Source organism: Mirounga angustirostris, unplaced genomic scaffold (assembly GCF_029215605.1).
Source record: "Mirounga angustirostris isolate CCGP_5_RB_7025 unplaced genomic scaffold, mMirAng1.0.hap1 SCAF_6, whole genome shotgun sequence".
NCBI classification, from domain to species: Eukaryota; Metazoa; Chordata; class Mammalia; order Carnivora; family Phocidae; genus Mirounga; species Mirounga angustirostris.
In genome coordinates this window covers 7,019,285-7,045,771 of record NW_026991714.1, presented here as the reverse complement: position 1 = coordinate 7,045,771, position 26,487 = coordinate 7,019,285, and the positions used below count along the sequence as shown (strand labels likewise).

At 43.2% G+C, this 26,487-nt stretch overlaps 1 protein-coding gene across 3 annotated transcripts in view; it reads right to left on the bottom strand.

Moving 5' to 3' along the window:
* HSD17B7 (hydroxysteroid 17-beta dehydrogenase 7) overlaps positions 1–26,487 on the bottom strand; it is a 30,724-nt gene that overhangs the window by 3,610 nt on the left and 627 nt on the right. Inside the window, exons 2-8 of one of the 3 annotated variants that reach the window (XR_008506224.2) lie at positions 25,063–25,266; positions 19,939–20,031; positions 18,832–18,946; positions 15,025–15,219; positions 11,957–12,104; positions 11,208–11,264; positions 337–435 (exon numbers count right to left, since the gene is read on the bottom strand). Coding sequence is in view for 1 of the 3 variants with exons in the window: in XM_045876805.3 (XP_045732761.1) it covers positions 337–435; positions 11,208–11,264; positions 12,000–12,104; positions 15,025–15,219; positions 18,832–18,946; positions 19,939–20,031; positions 25,063–25,266 (868 nt within the window). In the remaining 2 variants the exon portion in view is untranslated. Of the gene's footprint in view, positions 1–336; positions 436–11,207; positions 11,265–11,956; positions 12,105–15,024; positions 15,220–18,831; positions 18,947–19,938; positions 20,032–25,062; positions 25,267–26,487 lie in introns of those variants that run through there. The other 2 variants (XM_045876805.3, XR_010412178.1) reach the window with 2 other exon arrangements.

Genomic DNA, 26,487 nt, shown 5'->3' with positions numbered 1-26,487 from the left:
GCGAATCCTACACAGAAGAGGTATGAGATGTCAAGAAAGCCTATGATGGAGGCACCTGACCTGGTCTGATGGGTCACAGAAAGCTGAGGTACAAGCTGTCCTCTTAGGCACAGGCAGAAATCAATCAGTTGAAAGAAGAGGGGTAAGAGGTATTCAGGTGGACAGAAGAGGACATGCGAGGCTCAGAGGTGGGAGAGAGAGCAGACAGGGATGAAAACAGGCCAGTGTGTCGCTAGCGACCAGAGAGGGAAGCCAGAGAGGGAAGCCAGGGAGCCGGGGACCAGCTCAGCAGCCGAGCAGCAAACGGTCTCCACGCAACAGTGTGAACGCACTTACCTTCTGGGTTGTTACGTAATTGCTTCCAAAGCCAGTGGTGGCACTCAGATATTTGGTCAGAGGATTAAGAGACTCGGGCTTTTGGTGGAAAAGCCATACCTGGAAAGGAAGAGGATGTCAATGATTTTTTTCTTCTTTGGCCCAAGATGAGTGAGGCTGTGGGGAATCTATAATCAGCACTTAACCATGCTCTAAACAAACTCTAAGAAATTCTCCTGAACATCATCAGCTAACGGTGATGTCTTCATGAGCCACCAGTGTAACCTGCTTAATAGTATCCTTTGAACATTTATTTAAAGCAGAAAAACCCTCATATTTTAGCTGTCTCTTTCCTTAATCCCCAAGTTAGAGTTCACAGCACACTGACTAGCTTTTTCAGAGTTGATACTCGGCCCATGCCACAGTAAGTACAGGTCATTGATGTAATATTTCATTTTCTTAGTAGATAAGTATGACCATGCACACTATTCAGAGGATGTACATGGCAAAAGGTGAGTCTCCCTACCTTCCCAATTTTCCGGCCACCTAGCTGTCCTCTCTGGAAGCACGCACTCTTGCTAGTATCTTACATATTCTTCCAAAGAAAATCTGTTTACTTAAAAACACATATATCCTCTTCTCTTACTTAAATGGAAGCAAAATATACATATTATTCCATACTTTGCATGGAAAGTTATCAAATTTTGCGTGACTAAAATCCTCACTATAAATACACTCCAAAGACTGACCACGATGTGGAAGAAAATTAGCTGCCACTCGTATCATAGGAAAGGGTTCATTTTTATACCAGTTAAGGAGCTTCAGCAAATCAAGAGAAACAACCTGCTGGAACAGTGGGCAAAGGGTATGAACAGAGAATCTTTAAACTGTCTTAATCCCATGAAGAGGCGCTCAACCTTATTCATGCTAAGAGACATGGAAATCAAAACTAACGAAAGACTGTTTCTCAGCTCTGATTAGTAGAGATGAGGAAGCTTGGCACTTCACCATCCTGGCAGGGCTGTTGGGAGCGAGCACTCTCCCGCACTGCTAGGGGGAGGTAGACTGATGAAGCCTGTATCCAGGACTGTTTAGCAAGATCATTCAAGATAACACACACCCAGCCCTTTGACCCAATAATTCCATCTTTGGTAATTATCTTATAGAGGTACTCATTCACATGAGGTGATGTATTCATCATTCACTGCAGTGTGGTTTGTAATAGCAAAGATTGGAAATAACGTGTATGTCCATCATTTGGAAATTGATTACATAATTGATGGTCCATCCATGAGATGGAATACTGGGCTTCTTTAGCAACGAATGAAACAGCTCTCTATTTGCTAATTTGAACATATCTCGAAGGGCTAGTATAAAAATGAACCCTTTCCTATGATATGAGTGGCAGCTAATTTTCTTCCACATCGTGGTCAGTCTTCGGAGTGTATTTATAGGGAGGATTTTGGTCATGCAAAATTTGATAACTTTCATGTAATCAAAATGTTCAGGGCGCCTGGGTGGCTCAGTCGGTTAAGCGTCTGCATTCGGCTCAGGTCATGATCTCAGGGTCCTGGGATCAAGCCCCACATTGGGTTCCCTGCTCAGCGGGGAGCCTGCTTCTCCCTCTCCCTCTGTCCCTCCCCCACCCCACCACTTATGCTCTCTCTCTCTCTCAGATAAATAAAATTTTTAAAAAAATGCTCAGTCTTTTTTCTTGCAGTTCCTGGGAATAGCTAAGCCCCCACACTCTTAAACTATTTAAACATGTCCCCATATTTCCTTTTAGTAATCATATATTTTAACTTTTATGTGTAACTCTTTTATCTAGAATTTTATTTGGGTAGGACGTATGAAGAAAAGATCCTATTCTCTTTTTCGGCAACACTGGCTGAATAACCCCTCTCCCCCACTAATTTGGAATGCCATCGCTATCATACATCAGATCCCTGTACAGTGAGGGCCTGTCCCAAACTTTCTATTCTATTCCACTGATCTGTCAGGTCACATGCAAGCACTATACTGTTTTCATTGAGATAGTTTTCTTTGAAATCTTAAATGCTGAGGAGGGCGGAGCCAGATGGCGGAGGAGTAGGAGACCTAAATTTTGTCTGGTCCCAGGAATTCAGCTGGATAGGGATCAAACCATTCTGAACACCTACAAACTCAACAGGAGATCGAAGAATAGCAGCAATTCTATGAACAGAAAAGCGACCACTTTCTGGAAGGTAGGAGAAGTGAATCCGAGGCGATATTCGGGAGGATAGACGGCGGGGGAGGGGGCCTCCATCAGCTGCCACCCGCAAGTGATAGAGCCGCAGAGCACAAAATCGGAACTTTTAGAAGTCAGCTCTGCTGAGGGACATTGCTCCAGTGGCTAAGCGGGGGGGTGGAACCCTTGCGGGACAGTGTGGTCTCAGGACCCTCGGGGTCACAGAAAGACTGGGGGTGCCTGAGTGCGGCAGAGCTCCCAGGTATTGGAGCAGGGAAGCCGGCTGCAGAGACGGAGCTGAGGAGCGGGCCCTCAGCTCGGGGCTGCCATAAACCGTGATCCGCGGCACAGTCGGGCCACTGCTCCTCCAGCAGGGACCCAACAAGTGGCAGATCCGGGGAGACCCCCCCTTCCTCCCCCGGGAGGAGCGGCGCGGGAGCGCACCACAGGGATCTGCTGGGTTTGGAGACTCCGCACGGGGTCGGGTGCCAGAGATAGAAACGCTTGGTCACAGGCTGGGTGAGCACGGAGTGTGGCCGGAGACCGGGGAGATGGCAGTGACTGACTGCTTTTCTCTGGGGGCGCACTGAGGAGTGGGGACGCCAAGTTCTCGGCTCCTCTGGGGCAGAGACTGGGAGGCCACCATTCTCACTCTCGGCCTCCAAAGCTGTACGGAAAGCTTGCAGGGACAAAAGCTCCCGAGAGAAACCTGAGCAGATTACTTAGCCCAGCCCGGCAAGGGCAGGGTAATTCCGACTCCGGCAAGGACATTTGGGAACCATGGCAACAGGCCCCTCCCCCAGAAGATCAGCAAGAACAGCCAGCCAAGACCAAGTTTACCCATCAATGAGAACGGCAGAACTCCAGTGCTAGGGGAATAATGCACATAGAATCCATGGCTTTTTTACCATGATTCTTTAGTCTTTCAAAGTTAATTTTTTTAATTTTTTTTCTATTTTTTTTCTTGAATTTTTCTTCTTTCCTTTTGCAACCATCTTATCAATTCCTTTTTAAAAATCTTTTTTAATTTTCATTTTTACAGTCATATTCTAGCGCTTCATTGTACTTAACCTTATTTTTTGTACATATATATGTTTTTCTTTCTTTAAAATTTTGGGATACAGCTTCTTCTAACAGACCAAAATATACCCTAAATCTCTAGTGTATGGCTTGCCTGATTACATTCTCTCTTTTTTTAAAAAAATTTCTCTTTTCTTTTTTTCAACCAACTTCTTGTCAATTCCTTTTTTAAAATCTTTTTCAATTTTCATCTTTACAGTGATATTCCATCCCTTCATCATATTTACCCTTATTTTTATATATATATAAGTTTTTCTTTCTTTAAAATTTTGGGAGGCAGTTTCTTCTAACAGACCAAAATACACCCAAAATCTAGTGTGTGGCTCTGTTCTATTCACCAGCCTGATTGTATTCTTTTTTTTTTCCTTTTCCCCCTGGTTTTGGGTCTCTTCTGATTTGTTTAGTGTATATTTTTCTAGGGTCATTGTTACAGTTTTAGCATTTTGTTCTATCATTCATCTATTCTTCTCTGGACAAAATGACAAGACGGAAAAACTCATCTCAAAAAAAAAGAACAAGAGGCAGTACTGACTGCCAGGGACCTAATCAATACAGACATTAGATGTCAGAACTAGAGTTCAGAATGACTATTCTAAAGATACTAGCTGGGCTTGAAAAAAGTATAGAAGATACTAGAGAATCCCTTCCTGGAGAAATAAAAGAACTAAAATCTAACCAAGTTGAAATCAAAAAGGCTATTAATGAGGTGCAATAAAAAAATGGAGGCTCTAACTGTTAGGATAAATGAGGCAGAAGAGAAAATTAGTGATACAGAAGACCAAATGATGGAGAATAAAGAAGCTGAGAAAAGAGAGAAAAACAACTACTGGATCACAAGGGGAGAATCTGAGAGATAAGTGATACCATAAGACAAAACAATATTAGAATAATTGGGATCCCAGAAGAAAAAAGAGAGAGAGAAGCAGAAGGTATATTAGAGCAAATTACAGCAGAGAACTTCCCTAATTTGGGGAAGGAAACAGGCATCAAAATCCAGGAGGCACAGAGAAACCCCCTCAAAATCAATAAAAATAGGTCAACACCCCGACATCTAATACTAAAACTTACAAGTCTCAGAGACAAAGAGAAAATCCTGAAAGCAGTTCAGGACAAGAGGTCTGTAACCTACAACAGTAGAAATATTAGATAGGCCACAGACCTATCCACAGAGACCTGGCAGGCCAGAAAGGACTGGCATGATATATTCAGGGCACTAAGTGAGAAAAATATGCAGCCAAGAATACTATATCCAGCTAGGCTGTCACTGAAAATAGAAGGAGAGATAAAAAGCTTCCAGGACAAACAAAAACTAAAAGAATTTGCCAACACCAAATCATCCCTACAAGAAATATTGAAAGGGGTCCTCTAAGCAAAGAGAGAGCCTAAAAGTAACACAGACCAGAAAGGAACACAGACAATATACAGTAACAGTCACCTTACAGGCAATACGATGGCACTAAATTCTTATCTTTCAATAGTTACCCTGAATGTAACTATGGGCTAAATGCCCCAATCAAAAGACACAGGCTATCAGATTGGATAAAAAAACAAGACCCATCCACATGTTGTCTGTAAGAGACTCATTTTAGACCCAAAGACACCTCCAGATTTAAAATGAGGGGGTGGAAAACCATTTACCATGCTAATGTACATCAAAAGAAAGCTGGGGTGGCAATCCTTATATCAGATGAATTAGATCTGAAATCAAAGACTATAATAAGAGATGAGGAAGGACACTATATCATACTTAAAGGGTCTACCCAACAAGAAGATCTAACAATTTTAAGTATCTATGCCCCTAACATGGGAGCAGCCAATTATATAAGCCAGCTAAAACAAAATCAAAGAAACACATAGACAATAATACAATAATGGTAGGAAACTTTAATACCCTCCTCATTGAAATGGACAGATCATCTGAGCAAAAGATCAACAAGGAAATAAAGGCTTTAAATGACACACTGGACCAGATGGACTTCACAGATATATTTAGAACATTCCATCTCAAAGCAACAGAATACACATTCTTTAGTGCCCATGGAACATTCTCCAGAATAGATCACATCCTGGGTCACAAATCAGGTCTCAACCAGTACCAAAAGACTGGGATCATTCCCTGCATATTTTCAGACCACAATGCTTTGAAACTAGAATTCAATCACAAGAGGAAAGTTGGAAAGAACTCAAATACATGAAGGCTAAGAGCATCCTACTAAAGAATGAATGGGTCAACCAGGAAATTAAAGAAGAATTTAAAAAATTCATGGAAACAAATGAAAATGAAAACACAGCTGCTGAAAATCTTTGGGATGCAGCAAAGGTGGTCCTAAGGGGAAAGTATATAGCAATACAAGCCTTCCTCAAGAAGCAAGAAAGGTCTCAAATACACAACCTAACCCTACACCTAAAGGAGCTGGAGAAAGAACAGCAAATAAAGCCTAAACCCAGCAGGAGAAGAAAAACAATAAATATCAGAGAAGAAATCAATGAAATAGAAACCAAAAGAACAGTAGAATAGATCAACGAAGCTAGGAGCTGGTTCTTTGAAAGAATTAATAAGACTGATAAACCCCTGGCCAGACTTATCAAAAAGAAAAGAGAAATGACCCAATTAAGTAAAATCATGAATGAAAGAAGAGAGATCGCAACCAACACCGAAGAAATACAAAGGGAAAAATGAAGGGGGGGAAATCGGAGGGGGAGACAAACCATGAGAGACTATGGGCTCTGAGAAACAAACTGAGGGTTCTAGAGGGGAGGTGGGTGGGGGGATGGGTTAGCCTGGTGATGGGTATTAAAGAGGGCATGTACTACACGGAACACTGGGTGTTACACACAAACAATGAATCATGGAACACTACATCAAAAACTAATGATGTAATGTATGGTCATTAACATAACATAATAAAAAAAGTTCAAAAAACAAACAAAACAAAACAAAAAAACCAAACAATTATAAGAACATAGTATGAGCAACTATATGCCAGCAAATTAGATAATCTGAAAGAAATGGATGCATTCCTAGAGATGTATCAACTACCAAAACTGAACCAGGAAGAAACAGAAAATCTGAACAGACCCATAACCAGTAAGGAAATTGAAGCAGTCATCAAAAATCTCCCAACAAACAAGAGCCCAGGGCCAGATGGCTTCCCAGGAGAATTCTACCAAACAATTAAAGAAGAATTAATACCTATTCTTCTGAAACTGTTCCAAAAAATAGAAATGGAAGGAAAATTTCCAAACACGTTTTATGAGGCCACCATTACCTTGATCCCAAATCCAGACAAAGACCCCATCAAAAAGAAGAATTACAGACCAATATCCCTGATGGACATGGATGCAAAAATTCTCACCAAAACACTAGCCAATAGGATCCAACAGTACATTAAAAGGATTATTCACCACGACCAAGTGGGATTTATCCCTGGGCTGCAAGGCTGGTACAACATCCACAAATCAATCAATGTGATACAATACATTAATAAAAGAAAGAACAAGAACCATATGATCCTCTCAATAGATGCAGAAAAAGCATTTGACAAAGTATAGCATCCTTTCCTGATCAAAACACTTCACAATGTAGGGATAGAGGGTACATACCTCACATCATAAAAGCCATCTATTAAAAACCCATAGCAAGTATCATTCTCAATGGGGAAAAACTGAGAGCTTTCCCCCTAACGTCAGGAACACGGCTGGGATTCCACTATCACCACCGCTATTCAACATAGTACTAGAAGTCCTAGCCACAGCAATGAGACAACAAAAAGAAATAAAAGTATCCGAATCAGCAAAGAAGTCAAACTCTCACTCTTTGCAGATGATATGATACTTTATGTGGAAAACCCAAGACTCCACCCCAAAACTGCTAGAACTCATACAGGAATTCAGTCAAGTGGCAGGATATAAAATCAATGCACAGAAATCAGTGGCATTTCTATGCACCAACAACAAGACAGAAGAAAGAGAAATTAAGGAGTCGATCCCATTTACAATTGCACCCAAAACCATAAGCTACCTAGGAATAAATCTAACCAAAGAGGCAAAGGATCTGTACTCAGAAAACCACAGAATACTCATGAAAGAAATTGAGGAAGACACAAAGAAATGGAAAAATGTTCCATGCTCATGGATTGGAAGAACAAATATTGTGAAAATGTCTATGCTACCTAGAGCAATCCACACATTTAATGCAATCCCTATCAAAATACCATCCACTTTTTTCAAACAAATAGAACAAATAATCCTAAAATTTATATGGAACCAGAAAAGACCCCAAATAGCCAGAGGAATGTTGAAAAAGAAAAGCAAAGTTGGTGGCATCACAATTCCGGACCTCAAGCTCTATTACAAAGCTATAATCATCAAGACAGTATGGTACTGGCACAAAAACAGACACATAGACAAATGGAACAGAATAGAGAGCCCAGAAATGGACCCTCAACTCTATGGTCAACTAATCTTTGACAAAGCAGGAGAGAATGTCCAATGGAAAAAAGTCTCTTCAACAAATGGTGTTAGGAAAATTGGACAGCCACATGCAGAAGAATGAAACTGGACCATTTCCTTACACCACACACAAAAAATAGATGCAAAATGGATGAAAGGCCTAAATGGAGACAGGAATCCATCAAAATACTTGAGGAGAACACATGCAGCAACCTCTTCGACCTCAGCCACAGCAACTTCTTCCTAGAAACATCGCCAAAGGCAAGGGAAACAAGAGCAAAAATGAACTATTGGGACTTCATCAAAATAAAAAGCTTTTGCAAAGCAAACAGTCAACAAAACTAAGAGACAACTGACAGAATGGGAGAAGATATTTGCAAATGACATATCAGATAAAGGGCTAGTATCCAAAATCTATAAAGAAGTTATCAAACTCAACACCCAGAGAACAAATAATCAAATCAAGAAATGGGTAGAAGACATGAACAGACATTTCTGTAAAGAACACATCCAAATGGGGACACCTGGGTGGCTCAGTCGGTTAAGAGTCTGCCTTCGGCTCAGGACATGATCCCAGGGTCCTGGGATCAAGTCCCACATTGGGCTCCTTGATCAGCAGGAAGCCTGCTTCTCCCTCTGCCTGCCACTCCCCCAACTTGTGCTTGCTCTCTCCTTCTCTATCTCTCTGACAAATAAATAAAATCTTTAAAAAAAAAGACATCCAAATGGCCAACAGACACATGAAAAAGTGCTCCACATCACTCAGCATCAGGGAAATACAAATCAAAACCTCAATGAGATACCACCTCACAGAGGTCAGAATGGCTAAAATTAACAAGTCAGGAAACGACAGATGTTGGCGAGGATGCGGAGAAAGGGGAATCTTCGTACACTGTTGGTGGGAATGCAGCTGGTGCAGCCACTCTGGAAAACAGTATGGAGGTTCCTCAAAAAGTTGAAAATAGAGTTACCCTACAACCCAGCAATTGCAGTGCTGGGTATTTACCCCAAAGATACAAATGTAGTGATCTGAAGGGGCACCTGCACCCCAATGTTTATAGCAGCAATGTCCACAATAGCCAAACTATGGAAAGATCCCAGATGTCCATCAAGAGATGAATGGATAAAGATGTGGTATATATATACAATGGAATATTATGCAGCCATCAAAAAATTGAAATCTTGCCATTTACAATGATGTGGATATAACTAAAGGGTATTACGCTGAGCGAAAAAAGTCAATCAAGAAAGACAAGTATCATATGATCTCACTGATATGAGGAATTTGAGAAATGACAGAGGATCATAGGGGAAGGGAGGGAGAAATGAAACAAAACTAAACCAGAGAGGGAGACAAACAATAAGAGACTCAATCTCAGGAAACAAACTGAGGATTGCTGGAGTGGAGGGGGGTGGGAGGGATGGGGTGGCTGGATGATGGACACTGGGGAGGGTGTATGCTAAGGTGAGCACTGTGAATTGTGTAAGACTGATGAATCACAGGCCTGTAGCCCTGAAACAAATAATACATTATATGTTAATAAAAAAAAAGTTAAAAAAATAAATAAATAAATACAATTTTTTAAAAATCTGAAATGCTGAAATACACAAAATCCTTTATGGTAAGCCTCCTCTCATGTATGCCCATAATTCCTGCTTCACAGATAATAAAAGGCTTAAATGAGTGAAAAAATGTGCCCAGTACTTCATAGCCAGAAACTGGAGAAGTGGGATTTGAACAGAACCAGTCGAACTCTAGAGTCCACATGCTGAACCATTGTGCCTTTGGCCACTCCAGCTTAGTCCACGTAAAGAGCTGAAACTCACCTGAGGATTGCAGAGATTCTTACCACACGTGCGCTAGGCCCAAACCCTCATCCATCCATATCTACCAGCATTTACAACCATTGCTAAGTGGCAATCGAGGCATCCATCCACATTTTAGGAAATTCCAGCAGGGTCACAAAGTTTTTAAACTGTGCCATGGGTCATGCTGTCCTATCCAGATCCAGCTCATCCTTCAGAGCCCAGATCAAGCCCTACTTAGTGAGGAAAGCTTGCTCCCACCAGCCCAGCTTTCAATGATCCTCCTTTCTGATCAAACTACTCACCACTTGATGACAAAATGTCTTATTTTCTCGCCTCTCTTCTATATTCTTTTTTTTCCCCCCGAAACATGACCCTAAGCACCTTAGTAAATGGAGATTTTGTCTTCTAACTATTCTTCACACCACTGATACTCAATATATACTTGACCTCCACACTTGATTTTTAGTATCTGAGATGTGTAGAATGAGTAATCTCTAAAGGACCACATACTATTTCTAATGCTTTGGCAAATATATGAAGGACTAATTAAAACTTGTTTAAAAGCACTTGCTTTGACAATCAATTTGTATTCCTACGACAAATGCATTTATTTCTGCAACGTTTATCAAAACAAGAGTGCCAACTGCTTCCCTCAGTGTTTTCCTTAGTTAATTCCAATGCAGCCAAGATTTAAGAATCTACTAAGTATGAGCACTACAGTGACAGAGGACAAAGAAGCTTCATCTCGTGGGACAATTCTGATCCATGAGCAGAAGGTGCCTTTGGGACCTTTTGTTGACGAATCATCAGAGACATGGTTTGAGTAATGAGTAATGTCTGCCATTGATGAGGAAACACACGTAATCCATTTGCCATTTAAGGAAATGCACTGCCTTTCTAATAAAGTCACAACTTGATTCTCTTCATATTTAAACAGAGGAAAGAGAATCGTCCTATAAGGAAATGGAGTTGGACTGTGTCATCTTTACTCTTGGCCTACAAGACGCACCTTCTCCATGGGAACGGGAACCGTTGGCCTGGCTACCATCTTGCTTTGCCTGCCCCTGCAGTATTCCGCTGCTCTGCCCTCTAGCTGCTGTGTACCTTGTTTCTGCAGAGACACTGTCCCTACGACACGGTATCCAGCGCTGTGGTAGATACTACACTTCTAAATTTCACTCCTCATCCTCTGTCCTCAGGCTCATGGCCCCCCTTAATCCAAAACAGGACCTTGATTATTCACAGAGCTTATCTTTTCTGTTGAGATTGTTCCCACTCCCAGTGAACTTCAGTTTATATCCGCTAAGCAACCCTACACGCAGCTGCAACTCCAGCAACGTACCAGGGCTTCCGTTCCGTTGTGCGGCGTCACAGTGAAAGCATTTGCAAAAAAGCGAAGCTGAGGAAAAGAAAAGAACCGTCATTTTGTGGCGGTGTAGAACAGAGTCACAAAAGCAGTATTCATTTATATACTAAAAAAGATAATCTGCACTTCTCATCAGAGAACATTTTTTAAGTACCGAAAACTAAAGAAGTCTAAAAAAGAAATATCACTTAATCTCCATCACTCTGAGCCAACCACTTTTAACATGGGGGCATAATTCCTTCTCATCTTTTTCTTATACCTGCCATCATGGAGGGACATTTTTTCCAGAGCTCTGCAAGAGAGAAACATCTCCTATAAGTAGCATTTTCTAACGGGGAAGGAACGCTGGTCCTGCAAGACGCTCAAAACACAAAACAAAAGAACAAGCAAAAACATGGTTCCGTGGCCATACAGTGCACAACCATCCCCTTCTTGGGAACTTTTAATGCATATGACCACATTGAGAGCTCGGAGAAATCTAGTTGAATAGCACTTAACACAGGTTTCTCAAAATTATGTCATCCTAGAATTCCTGGGAGCTATGGTGTGTGATCAAAGACACAGCCGCTGACAGAGAAGGGGACATTCGGATGGTGAGGCAGGGGGATAGCAGGGTGTACAAAGCAGAGGTTACACAGTGAGGAACTTCAAAAACCTCAAATGAAATGAAACTCTGCCACCTTCTGGTTCGACTTCTTAAATCAGTTCCCAACCCTTAAACACACCTTTTTGGTCCCAGGTCGAAGAGCTGAAGTGTTCATCGCTTACCAGCCATATGATGGGCAGCAATACTGTCCACACACAGGGAGGGAGAATTCCACAGGTCATACTGGTCACCATTGTGCCTGGGCACACCACGCTGGAATACAGACCCTGGGAGCACAGGGAGGAGCCAAAGTAAGATTCAAATTCAGTGTTTACGGACGCAGCCCATCCGCGTGCTTGTGACTAAAGGACATATGCAAATGAATCAGGAAGCCGGTGCATGAAGGATTTATGCTCTGAGCTGCCCCTGAAGCCTGGCAAACCGTTTCAGTGAAAGAATCATGTCCGGAGGACACACGAGGAGAGGCGCTCAGGATGCAAAGATGAGTAAGACAAGGTCTCTGTTCTCCAGAAACTCACAGAACAAAGAATAACCCAACTTGGGGCTGGAAGAGAAAAGGAGGATCTGGTTACTGGAGTTTGCCAGGTATTGGCTTAATTGAAGATCGGTTTATTGATCATAATAAGCACTTCAGATAAAAAAGACATCTACAACACAGTCTCTGCCTTCAAGAAGTTTCTGGTCTAGTAGAGAACAGACAGCTAAACCTGAAGTTTGTGTCTATTCCCCTGCAGGTACATAAGCCGCACACTTGTAGCTTGAGGAGGGAGCTCCTGTCATAAGAGGTGAATGAAGGGCTGCGTGTGGTTCCACAAAGCACCTCCCCCAACTAAAGAGTTCTACATCAGGTCCTCAGCCCGGGACCTGTCATTTTAGGAAGATCTGCCCTCGAAACAGAGCCCAATTAACGCACAGCGTGTGCTGCCAGGGAGGGCCCTGCGTGGCCTTTACGAATCCTTGGATCACTGGGATTGGTTTTACCAGCGGACTTAATTCAATTTTTACTACATTTTACCTTATGTAGCTATTGACCATTTTAACTCTTATTTTTATTACTTTTAATTTTATTTTTTCTTTCAAATGAAAACAGGAAGTACCAGTATGACACAAACAGTTCAGTGGGCAGAAAGCACCCCGAGCAAGAGAAGCTGGAGCATTTTCTTCCTTTATTCGGGGCTGCAGAGGCTCCATGGTACCTGACAGATTATCCAATCCCTGGAGGTCCCCTTGTTTTACCAAAGGTCCTCTGAAAAGAAGTAAGAGCCTGGACTCAGCAGAGACCAAAACTTCTCCCCAAGAGAGTAACAGATTTTCCCCCAGCGATAGCTAAGGAAGATTTCTTATTCTGGGAGCTAGCTAGGAACAGTTAGGGACTCTTCAGTCCTAAGTAAAGACATCTGTGGACTGAAATCCTGGGTCTCTGACACCTGTAATGTTCTGATGTTGAGCGACAAAAGAAACAAACAAGGAGGCAGCCTCATCCGAGAACCCAGTCCCCCTACATGTCGCAAGGATCAGCTGTGACAACCTGAGTGTTGTTATGAGACGTGGGTGAGGGGTGATGACTAAACTCCAGCAGGTGGCCCCGTGGGCCAACAGCATTCCCAGTGATACAAGCCTTCAAGAGGATGTCGTTCCCCCTTCCTAAAAGCCAAGGAGGAAAAGCCGTGGGCTGAAAACCAATCATACAGGTTTTAGGAGACAGCAGTATTAGCTAAATCTCTCTTTCTTGTAAAAGATGAAATCCCAAAGCTTCCTTGACAATTAAAACTTAAGTGAAATCCCAGAACATTTTATGAAAAGAGAAGCTAATCCACTCTGCCCTTGTCCCCAAAAGGAAGCTTCCGGAGAACAAGCAGTCGTGACAACTTTTGAAACACCTCAAGAAACCTCAGAAGGAGGCTAACCACCGGACCAACACACTGAACTCAAATAGTAACAATAGTAGTAACAATAATCGTAACAATGATGATAGCCAACATAAACACACACACACACATGCACACGCGTGTAGACCACACGCCTCCCGTACACACACGATGCCCAAACACGTGCACATACCACATGTACAATCACAGCACACACATACACACACACCCACAAACCCAATGTGTGCACACGGACAGTCGCTGCCCCCACTCACTGACACCCACGTGTGCACACATGTGCAGACACACACATGCTGAGACTACTAGCTGCTGTGAGTGCTTCACACCATCCCTCTCATTCAACCCTCCCAACAAATCTGTGAGGCAGGCACTATTTTTATCCCTATTTTTCAGATGAGGAAACTGAGGCATTGGGAGATGAAATAATCTTCCAAGGATTCAAATCCAGTTCTAGGAGATGCCCTTAGCTTCTACGCTTAGACCATCCTCTTTCCTAAGAGGGTTCCAGGAGAGAGAGTTCTGATAGACAGGATAAACCCATTCGAGACCATCACAGGAGGCTCTGACTGTGTCTGATGCATCACCAGAGAAGGTCCTGCAAGGGCAGAAAGTTTCTTGGTCACCTTTTTCTTTCTGCTTTCTCCTCAGCCCTAGGCCTGGCCCAGTGCCCTAAACATGGTAGGTCTTCTGTAAATATTAGTGGAATTAAATTTCTCCCCAGCCCCACACTCAAACAGCAGAGTCAAAGCAAACAAAGGAAAATGCCATGGGAAAGACTGGAGATTTTCAGTGAAGGTTTTAGACCTGAGCAGGAGAGACATCCAGAGAGCAGTAAGCTCCAGACCAGAGGCCACAATGAGCCTGGCAAGGCTACTTTCTGCAAAGAAACACCCCCAAAACCCAGAGTCCTCAGAAAGACAGAGCTCTGGACTCTCACCAAAGACCACCACTATCCAGAAGGCTTTGTAACTACTGAAGGTCCTATAGTATCTGATATGACAAACACTGGGACACAGCGTGGTTTAGTGGGAAAATTCCAACCTACAGTCAAATAGCCCCAGGCTCAACTCTGAGCTCAACCATTAACTAGTTGTATGACTCTGGGTAAATCACCTAACCTCTCCAAACTGTGGTGTCCTCACATGCAAATGGGAATATTCAGACCTACACTCACTGTGACAGGAAAGGCACTGAATGCCATACACAGGTAAGGAGTACAGCACCTCAAGTACGTGCTTTGTTAAGCTGAGCCAGGCCTCACCCGCGGCCGTTCCCGCGCCACCGAGCCAGGCCTCACCCGTGGGTTGAAGTTCCGGTTCAGCGCCACGCTCAGTAGGTCAATTGCGTATTTGGAGGAGCTGTAGGGCTCCTGGCCTCTGCTGTGCTGGATGTCCTCAAGGTGGAAATTAGATTTCCTTGCATTGCGAGATGATGTCCAGATAAGCCGGGAAGGACTGTCGCTGTGACAGAGGAGAGCTTCCAGTTCCTGAATCTGATAAAAAAGGAACAACAAAATGGATCAACATCTACTGGAGTAGAGGATAACAGCTGTGAAGCCACTGTAAACATGTCCTGGAGCTGAACAGGAATGTCACTGCTGAAGGGGCTACTCCAGACACGCGAGAGAGGAGGCTGGAATGACCCATGCAGGTTAGGTTAGGGACATCGGTATGAACAGATGTTTAGCTTCATAAAAATAGAGATGGTTACATATAAAAATACTTATAGGGGTTACCATGCACGTATATCTCCCTGCTCTGTTAGCCTAGAAGCTACTGATCCATCAGTAGTAACAAGCACCAGATCTTGGTTTCTAATACCATTGTCTAATAAGAGGAACCAGATCTTGGGATGCCCAGGTGGCTCAGTCAGTTAAGCATCTGACTCTTGATTTTGGCTCAGGTCATGATCTCAGGGTCCTGGGATAGAGCCCCACGTGAGGTTCCACGCCCAGCAGAGAGTCTGCTTGAGGATTCTCTCCCTCTGTTCCTCTCCCTGCTCAAGCTCTCTTTCTCTATCTCTCTCTAAAATAAGTTAATAAATCTTAAAAAAAAAAAAAAAAAAAAGTAGAACCAGATCTTCTTAGGGAAATGGCTAATTCTAAGACTGGGGCAGGAAATAAATCCGATGAACCTGAACCATCTTGTAGTGCCAGAAAGAACATGCTCAAAACAGAAAACCACACTGATGAGGCTATATCAGAGATATGCAGGATCCAACATGAAGAGCACCCAATGGCCCAAACTGGAATAATTTGAGCAAGAAAATAAAGTAGTGTTTCCAACTCAAAGTAGAAAATAAATATCCACAAGCCCACAGGAATACAAGTTATTTTCGCAGCTTTATTGAAGTACTTGAAGTACTTACTTGACCAAGAAATGACTGAGTAAAGCATTAGATAGAGAACAGACAAATCTCTCTTGCAGAAAAGTTCCAAATAATTTATGTAGCTAATCGACCCTTTGGGGCATCAAACACAACCCCTTAAGTGCTAGCTACACATAGTAAGTCTCTTCCAAAGAGAACAATATGGAAAGGGAGAGAAAAACAAAAACAGAGACTTCATGATGAAAAACCTGACAAACACGAGCTGGGAGATCAGAGAGAACGTCAATGCTGACAAGTCACAGTGACATTTCATGTGATGTGATGTGACGAGAATGGTCTTCTCCTCTGTGGTCCTCCTCCCGCAAACGTGTTACTCAAGTCTAACCATGAGAAACATTTCAGACAAATTCCAACTGAGGACAAATACCTCAGCTGGAATCCTCAAAACTGTCAAGATCATGAAAAACAAGGGAAATCTGAGAAACTGTCACAGCCAAGGGGAGCCTGAGGAGACAGCTAAATGTACTGTGGTGTCCAAGAAGGGGTCCTAGAACTGATGAGGGGACATTAGGCAGAATGGAAGAAAGCTGAATAAGTTTGGACTTCCATTAATAAGGTATCAGTATTGGTTCTCCTACTGCAACAAATAGTAGTAGTAGAGAAAACTGGGGCGGAGGGGGATACAGGAACTCTCTGTACTAGCTTTGCAGTAATTCTGTAAGTCTAAAACTATTCTAAAACAAAAATTGTGTTAAAGAAAAACCTAGGAAAGCTTCCAGATGCGCTCCACGTTTGCAATGAACAAATAAGTCAAATGCAATCAAGATAACTCATACACATGAGATTAAATCAGTTAACTGGTTCCTGGACTGTAATACTATGCTGTGCTTGGAACTTCACGGAAATTACCTCTACTCTTCATAACAACGATAAAAGTTTGGTCATGTTACAGATAATCAAACTGGGGATGGATGATCCATTTATACAATGCATTTACACCTGAACCTAGAATCCAAGTTTGTGTTCTAGAAGAAGTGGTAAGATTCTTAAACCTAATCTGAAAGGAGTGGGAAGCATTCTAAGCCCTCTGACGACTTTATTAGATAAATCCATTCCAAAACCCCTCCTGATATGCCTCCCTATATAAGGATACACAAGGATAGGTCATGTCATCAGGACACCTATGATCATCATGCCCACAGCCATGACTCTCCTCTGCCATTCCCCCAACCCAGATGACCCAAATACCTGATCTTCTGAACAACTTAATTTTTATTTTATTTTTATTTTTTTTAAGATTTTATTTATTTATTTGTCAGAGAGAGAGAAGGAGAGAGAAAGAGAGCACAAGCAGGGCGAGCAGCAGAGGGAGAAGCAGACTCCCCACTGAGCAGGGAGCCCGATGCGGAACTCGATCCCAGGACCCTGGGATCAAGACCTGAGCCGAAGGCAGACGCTTAACTGATGAGCCACCCAGGCGTCCCACAACTTAATTTTTAAACACTAGATTTATCAAAAATTTAACAGAGTAGTGATAATTATCTTCTATCATTACCAATTAATTTAATAATTCAAAAAGAAAGCAAAGAACGAGTATTATAAAAAGATAAAGGAAATATTAGATAGAGGATCTGTGTAAAGGTATAAAGAAAGACCAGACAAGAATTCAATCCCATTCTAACTTTACATTTTAATTAACTTTTGTCATTGAAAAAGTGACACCACATCGCAAGAAATGAATAGCACTAAAGGTTATAGAATGAAACATGAAGCTCCCCCTCATCCCTGATATCCTGGCACCCCAGTTAATGAAGGCATAAAACTGCTCCCAGTTTTATCTGCATCATTCTAGAAATATTATATACATTTATATACACTACATAGAGATGGATTTTCTTCTGTTTCTACAAATGAGCTCACACTATACATACAGGCCCCTGCTATTTCTTCTTCATAATAAAATATGAGAGGCTGTCCCACATAAGTGCAAAACATTTACCTCATTTCTTTTAGTGGGTCCACAATATCCCAACATTTGCCTACATCTTCATTTACTGTAAATACAGGCGAGTGCTCAAAGAGTTCCAATGTTAAGGGAAATGGGGCTGAAGGTGAAGAAGAGTGGCGGTGAATAGAAAGGCGTCAGAAATACAGGCTCTGTGCAGGCCAACCCAGCATCGGGGTTCCTCCAACACCGGGCAATGACAGGCCACCAGCGACACAGTTGGGCATTATTTAATCCTAGACAGTAGAGCTGTCCCCTGGGATCATGCCTGAGCAAGAGTGCAGAACAGGTGAGACAAGCTACACGTCTCTTGCTTACATGCATGTGTGCCTGGAACTATAACACACGGTATAGATGCCGAAGAATCAGAAGTCAAGATAATAAGAGACTAATTATGGATTCTTGTTTAACAGTGGCTTGCCCACTCCCCTCTCCTATCTGGCACCAAGCCCAGTTTCAAAGACCGTTCAGAACAGGACTGGTACACTTCCTCACAGTTCTGTACATTGTTTCCGAAGGCACCTGTGTGTTTCTTTCTCACTTTGTCTCTGCTCTCTAAAATTGCCATCAAAAGAAAAAAAAGAAAATCTATCAATCAAATGCTTTAGGGAAGCAATGTTTTCACAGAGTGCAGTGATCACCCCATTTAAATACTCAAGGATTTCATGCTAGGCATAAATTAATGAGCTTAACAAACAGGCCTGGGACATGTCCATGCCAGCCTTTAGGATTCTAGCACGAATATGAGCTTCTTGAGCCCAGTCCTTTTACCAGAATAAAGTGGCCAAAGACGTTGGTTTCAAACACCTCCTGGAGCCCATCGGCAGTGACTTTATCTTCCTGGGTCAGCAGTCCCTCAGCTGTGGAGAACATATGAATCACTTTTCTGAAACAGGAGAAGACAATTGTATGCCTTTTAAAAGCTTCTTTAACTGAAAATACTGGAAAACCCTCCCTGCCGCCCTCCCCGGCCCAAAACTGCATTTTCCTTGATCCTATAAAAATACCTATTTCTCAGACTGTGTTATTGTGTGTATATAAATAAGATGCAAAAATGCTTCCTTTCCCCCAATTCAGAGAAGTATTTATATTATAACTCATACTACCCATTGGACCCTGACTCAAAAAAATCTGCTGCTAAAACTCTTTTCACTTTTTTTCCACATCAGGTTGCAGGTGAACTTCTCTGGGGCAATAACAGCCGTGCCAAAGGAGAAAAAGTCTTCCCCTGCACAAACTGATGGTTAACTGCCCAAGTTACACAGGTTGGTTTTTTTACTGGGAATTCTTAAAGCACCAAACACATTAACACAGTAATTTGCTGTGAGATCCATTTACTAGGTCAAGACCTGTGTGTGCGTGTGTGTGTGTGTAATGGAAGAGAAGTAAAACAAAAGTAGCAATGTACGAAGAATGCCCTAAGTATGTAAGTCACAAGATAAGACTTATTTCTCACTGTAGGTTGTGATCAAACATTTTTGGAAGCCACTGTGCTACTGTGTGTTAAGAATCTCCCGGGGAGACCTTTGGTTCTACGCATTTCCCCCGCCTCCGGGGCAGAGTACCTGCCACAGAGCTGGGAAATGCTTCCAAAGCAGCTTTGGTACTAACAACTCGGACAATCTCACTGACAACTCTGCCCAATTCTGAGATGTTCTTGCTACTGGACACATCCCGGCAGATCAAACATGGACCTTCCGAAGCATCTAGCCACTTGGGATGTCCTGGAGACCTAGAGCACCCATTCCCTGCAATACTTCCTGTCTTTATTCTCCTCAGCCGCCCCTCAGCCCCCTAACTTAACCTACTGAGGGCAAAACCAGGCAAAAACAAACAACGGATTCCTTCCACTGAGTTCATCTAGAAAATGGACATTACCTTGAAAAGAGGCCAGAGAAAAGTGCTTTGATATTCAGCTGTGGATTGGGCATGATCCCAGCATTCAGATAGACATAGTCTAATCTCTGAAACCTGCACGGAAAACACCAAGACAAGATTGTTCATCTTCTCTAGAGCAACTGGAATAAGAAAGCCTACGAAGGACAGAAAATGCTTTCTGAAGGGGACGCATGACACATCAGGGTTACACCACTTCTTTCCCAATGCTGTTTCTTCAGCCACAGTAAATACTTGAGTATTCTTTTTTTTGACAGTGGCTTCACACAGAATCTGGGGAACTATAATGGGCTTTGAAGTTAAATCTTTTCAGATCAAGACTCCTTCCAGCTCTGTCCTCCCAATTAGGAACCACAGGTGGTAACCCTCTGCCTGTTAAACCCACTCTCCATCTGGTCTTAGAAAGTTGTCTACTTTTTTTTTTTTTAAGATTCACATCTTCCCTATTGATGAGTAGAATTTATATAATATTAGTAATGGCCCAACCTGAGCCGTCAATGCTGGAACCTGAATGCCAATATATCTAGTAAGGCAGCCGATCCATGTGGAAACCGCTCACTGCTCGTGGCCAGGGGCTCTGTATCATAAAATGGTGAAAGCTCAAAAGAATACAATCACATGACAGAAGCTGAGTGGGGGTACGGCACTCTTGGAAAGCTCCTTCCAGGACACCTGTCATAGAGAGAACAGTGACATGCTGACTTGAGAGTGCTTTTTCATTTTTAAACCTCCGGAGGCCCTAATCTAGCATACTCCTCTTGAACAAGGGCCAAGCCTGCCCTCATGATACTCACAGGCACCATGAATGTTCATAATATCTCCTATAATTCTATGCATTACGCTATCTCCGTGCCCTCTTCTGTAGAGTCCAAGACAATACGGGCCACAGCTACCTTAAAATACATCCATGTTACCAGGACAGATGGCACACAAACATTTCTTGATCATTCTGTAAGTAATTACCAGCCCCAAATGACTCTAATTACTAAACTTTCTGTTTAAAATGCTGATGTGGATACTACTGGGCCATCCATGTAAGTGCCATAAAGTCTATGTTTTTCTTTATTTAAATTCAATTTAGTTAACATATAGTGAATTATTAGTTTCAGGGGTAGAATTTAGTGATTCATCAGTCTTATATAACACCTAGTGCTCATCACATCACATGCCCTCCTTAATGCCCATCACCCAGTTACCCCATCCCCCCACCCACATCCCCTCCAACAACCCTCAGTTTGTTTCCTAGAGTTAAGAATCTCTTATGGTTTGCCTCCCTCTCTGTTTTCATCTTATTTTTTCTTCCCTTCCCCTAGGTTCCTTTGTTTTGTTTCTTAAATTCCACATAGGAGTGAAATCATATGGTATTTCTCTTCCTCTGACTGACTTATTTCGCTTAGCATAATATCCTCTACTTCCATCCGCATCATTGCAAATGGCAATTTCATTCTTTTTGATGGCTGAGTAGTATTCCATTTTGTGTGTGTGTGTGTGTGTGTGTGTGTGTGTGTGTGTGTACACACTGGGGTGCAGGTGTCCCTTCAAATCACTATGTTTGTATCCTTTGGATAAATACCTAGGAGTACGATTGCTGGGTCATAGGGCAGCTCTATTTTCAACTTCTTGAGGAACCTCCATACTGTTTTCCAGAGTGGCTGCACCAGCTTGCATTCCCACCAACAGTGTAGGAGGGTTCCCCTTTCTCTGCATCCTCGCCAACATCTGTCATTTCCTGAGTTGTTGATTTTAGCCATTCTGACCGGTGTGAGTTGGGATCCCATTGTGGTTCTGATCTGTATTTCCCTGATGCACGTGGGCCCATCAATTGTTGGTTGTTCCATTACCTAATGTGCAAACTGCCATCTAAGAACCTTAACAAATTTTGCTCGAAGTGGAAAGGCAATGTTCAAAAGAGTGGAAACTACAGCACAACACCAAATTCAGGTCTGCGCTCAGTAAAACGGCATATTTACTACTCTCAAAGATTAAATGATCGACACAATCGCTCTCTTCCAGATAAAGCAGAACTGCAATTTCTCACTAGTTTTTCCTCTGCACATAGCTTACAGAAGAGAGGCGCACAGCCAGAAAGCCCAGGTGTCAGGAATGGTGCTGTGTTAGCCAAAAGACGGGCCCTTCCCAAGCTCTCTTCAGTTGTAATTTACTTCAGGTCTACAATCACAGACAATCACTTGGGCCATTAAGGGCGGGAGAGTCTCGACATAAGCAATAGATGTATGTGGAATCGGCACACATTCCCACATCTGTGAATATCACTGTAACTAGCATTTGCTAAGTCTGGAGGAGAGCACTCATCCCAACAGGAGCGCTTCTGGGGATGAAATGAACACACAGAAGCTGCACTGAAATGCTGATGGCAGGTGCGCCTTACCTCCGTGCTCCCTCCCGCCTTACAGCCCTGCTGCCTCAAGTTCTTCTAAGTGTCCTAATATTCTGAATGTTACAACCTAAAATCTCGAAAGTCGCTATACTGGAAAGGGCTATTCTTTTTTATTTTTTTTAATTCAATTAATTAACATAGTGTATTATTAGTTTCAGAGGTAGAGGTCAGTGATTCCTCAGTCTTATATAACACCCAGTGCTCATTCCATCGCATGCCCTCCTTAATGCCCATCACCCAGTTACCACCATCCCCCCACCCCTACCCCTCCAGCAACCCTGTTTGTTTCCTATGCTTACGAGTCTCTTATGGTTTGCCTCACTCTCTGATTTCATCTTGTTTTATTTTTTCCTCTCTTCCCCTATGATACTGTTTTGTTTCTTAAATTCCACATGAGTGAGATCATGTAATTGTCTTTCTCTGATTGACTTATTTCGCTTAGCATAATACCCCCTAGTTCCATCCACATCATTGCAGATGGCAAGATTTCATTCTTTTTGATGGCTGAGTAGTATTCCATTGTGTGCGCATATATATGTATGTGTGCACATACATATATATATATATATATATATACACATACTACATCTTCTTTATCCATTCATCTGTCAGTGGACATCTGGGCTCTTTCCAGAGTTTAGCTATCGTGGACACTGCTGCCATAAATACTGGTGTGGAGTTATTCTTAGAAAATATATTGTCAGCCCTCAGGTGTGACTACGGAAGCAGCTGAAACATCAACAGCGTTCCTGGTCTTGGGCTACTGAATGCAACAGCCTGGTACGAACAGGAACCCATGATCTCCTGGGGCAGGGCACAGGTTAAGAGCTAGGAAAGAAGGTAAGCCTCAGGCCCCCTTCCTGCCTCAGGTGATTGCTAGCACAAACATCCCGCTTCTCCTTTATCCCGTGACTGCCTTCCTATGTGCCTGCTTGTAGGGGAAGGTGCAGGCCTACCTCACATCTTCAAGGTAACTGCCCTTCCTTTGTACTCCTTTCCCATGCTTTGAGGCACCTGTCCTTGCTTTTCTGACAAAACGAAACAAAAGCTACGCGCAGAATCCAGCTGCTGCCCCCTCACAGAGGTGGGTCCTGCCCGTCCTCCCCGATCATTGTCTGAGAACTTTATTTCAGTGCGTGATGACAACTGGGGTACAGGGGCCCCTTCGGATCACTACATCTGTATCTTTGGGGTAGATACCCAGTAGTGCAATTGCTGGGTCGTAGGGCAGCTCTATTTTCAGCTTTTTGAGGAATCTCCATACAGTTTTCCAGAGTGGCTGCACCAGCTTGCGTTCCCACCAACAATGTAGGAGGTTCCCCTTTCTCCGCATCCTTGCCAACATCTGTTGTTTCCCGACTTGTTGATTTTAGCCATTCTGACTGGTGTGAGGTGGTATCTCATTGAGGTTTTGATTTGTATTTCCCTGATGCTGAGTGATGTGGAGCATTTTTTCATGTGTCTGTTGGCCTGGAATATGCTATTCTTGACTGAGGGTGAAAGTTCTTTTCTGCTAACTGAGGAAATATAACTAAATCTATACAAAACAGAAGGACAGCTGGCTGAGAAGGTTCGGGGAAAGGAATGCCTGAAATCACCTGATTTGAGCTCAAAACTTCCATACTAACTGTAGGGTCTTTAACTCAGTAAGAACGTTTACTGTGCAGCTTCACAGACTTGGCAACTCAAAGTTATAGAAGAAAAGGGGATATGGAACCTAGAAAATCTCCTCGGTGTTTTAGAAAGACGATGTGGCAGAAAATTCTAGGAGAAATGACATTTCACAAGAGGCTAAGGCTGAAACTAGAAGAGCGGGGTGAGAAAACCAGCTCTACCTTTGCTCTGTAACTCGTGCATTTGCAACAGGGAAATGCAAATGGGCTAGCAATCCCCATACATAAAACACAGAGTTGTCTTCTTCAGCAAATGCCTTTACCAAAAAGGCCTTTTGTGTCTTTACTGTACTTCATTTTACTGTCCAAGGAAATAAAGCAGCTCTTGTTCCTTAAGGACTTCAATTACAAAAATGTTTGAAAATTAATTATTCCCCATATCCTTAGGGCTGAGTGTGGACTAGTGTGGGGCTCCTGACCTTTTTGGACCATAAATTCCTCCTAGAATTAAAAAAAAAAAAAAAAAAGCATGCCTCCTTCCCCAGAAAAAATGCATTGTGCACCTATATGCAATTTTGTGTACACTTTCTAGGGAGTCATACGTCCAAGGACTCTATTCCTTCCTACACCAAATATTTCTCAAATGCCTATTACATGCCAATTACCATGCAGATGTAAACAAATCTTTAAGGGCCTGTGGGGGAAAAAAATCTCTGAAGAAATAGGGTGCAGATGTGGGTTCTCAGACCAACCCAACCAATATCAAGTCCTAGGCACCTGTCCAACCTACTTAATGAAGTCGTTACACGGAGGAAAGATGCAAAAACCGTATTCAGAAGGGAGTTACCATAATGTCCACCCAACTAATCACACATCAAGGTGTATTCAAATTAATCCTCACAAAATAATAGCGATTATGACTGAGCATGAAAATGTGCTCCTGAGACACCACGGGTCACTCTGTACGGATCTCCTCAGCCTAACTTCTTACACTGCACCTGGTGTAAGATGTTTAGGTTTTCCTCTCCTTTCTTATTTTATTCACTGCTGTCTCATGCAGTCGCGTGAGAGAAAACCCGTCAACAAGAGGCATACCTTTGCTTGAGCTCCCTGGCGGCCCGGATGACTGACTGGAGGTTGCTGACATCCACCTGCACGACGCTGACCTCGGCGGCCGGGTGAGCGGCCAGCAGCGCGGCGCGGACAGCCTCCGCTTTGCCCACGTTCCTGCACGCCAAGCACACGTGCAGCTCATCGTCTTCCTCCAGCAGCCGCTTGCAGAGCGCCAGGCCAACGCCACTGTGAGACAATTCGGAGACAGAATATGCATTCATTCAGATGGCGCCAAATAGGAGGCTTTGCTCTCTGGTCCAGAAAATCGCTGTTGTCAACATGGGCTCCCATGAGGAGCCCAGGCAGAGGAAAGAAGACTCAAACATTATTCACAGAAGAAGGAAGACCACCCCCCCAACTTGAATAGTCAGTCACTCGCCCAGGAGGCTGTCCAGTTTGTGTTTCCGAGAGCACATGAGCGCTGTCTTTTCATCGGGCGCTTTGCATGCTGTACTTGTTACGACACTCATGAAAGGGAGTCTGTACCTCACCAGCAAGAGCCGACACGAGCATCCTATTAGCCGTTTCCTGCGTGCATGTTTTACTTTGCTGTCTAGGTTCCTCAAGGGCAAGAGCTCTACTACCTGTTGGTATCGCTGCCACCATCCCGAGCACAAGCAATTCCCAACAAGAAAGGGTGAATGTTACAGTAACACAGCAGGAGGCAAGTCCCTCTCAACTACTACGATCGAATAACCAACGGGAAGAGAAAAAACTCAACTTGATTAAGCAGCAGGTACGAAGAGGAAACATAAGACGGGCACCAGGGACGAGCAGGAGGATGAGGGCACAAGACAAAGACAGATAAACTCCTTCAGAAATGGCATTTGAAACCTCACGGTAAATGAGGACACGACTCAGACCAGCTGGGCTGAGCACAACCAAAGCCTGGGCCTTGCCAACAGAGCATCAAATAGGTTTACCTCTACTCCTCCTCACTTGAGAACAGCAGGTCTTTACAATAAATATCCAAGTGCATACATCACAATATACGTTAAAAAAAAGAACACACAAAAACAGTTCCGACTCGGACTTCAGCTTAGGAAGCACCCTGTCAGTTGTTCAGGGCGCTCAGACACCTGCCGCGCCGCTGAGCTAACATGGGTGTGGCTGGGTAAGCGAAAGCGGACGGATTTTAGATGACATGTGACACATCCTCTGCCTTAATCCCTCAAAACCTCGCACTGCAACAGGCAGAATGGTTTGGTTGGTGTCATCCTCCCATTCTTCACAGAAGTGCGGATGAGGAGTAAAAGCGGGGGACAGAAGAGGCCGAGAGTCCACATGGGCGGCCCTGGAATAATTAGGAACTGGCGGTGATGGTTATTTGCACTCCTGCCACGCCTCGCCAGGTAGAGGCTTACTTTTTTAAGGGCGTGTCTAGGTGTCTAGCTCTGTGCTGGGTGG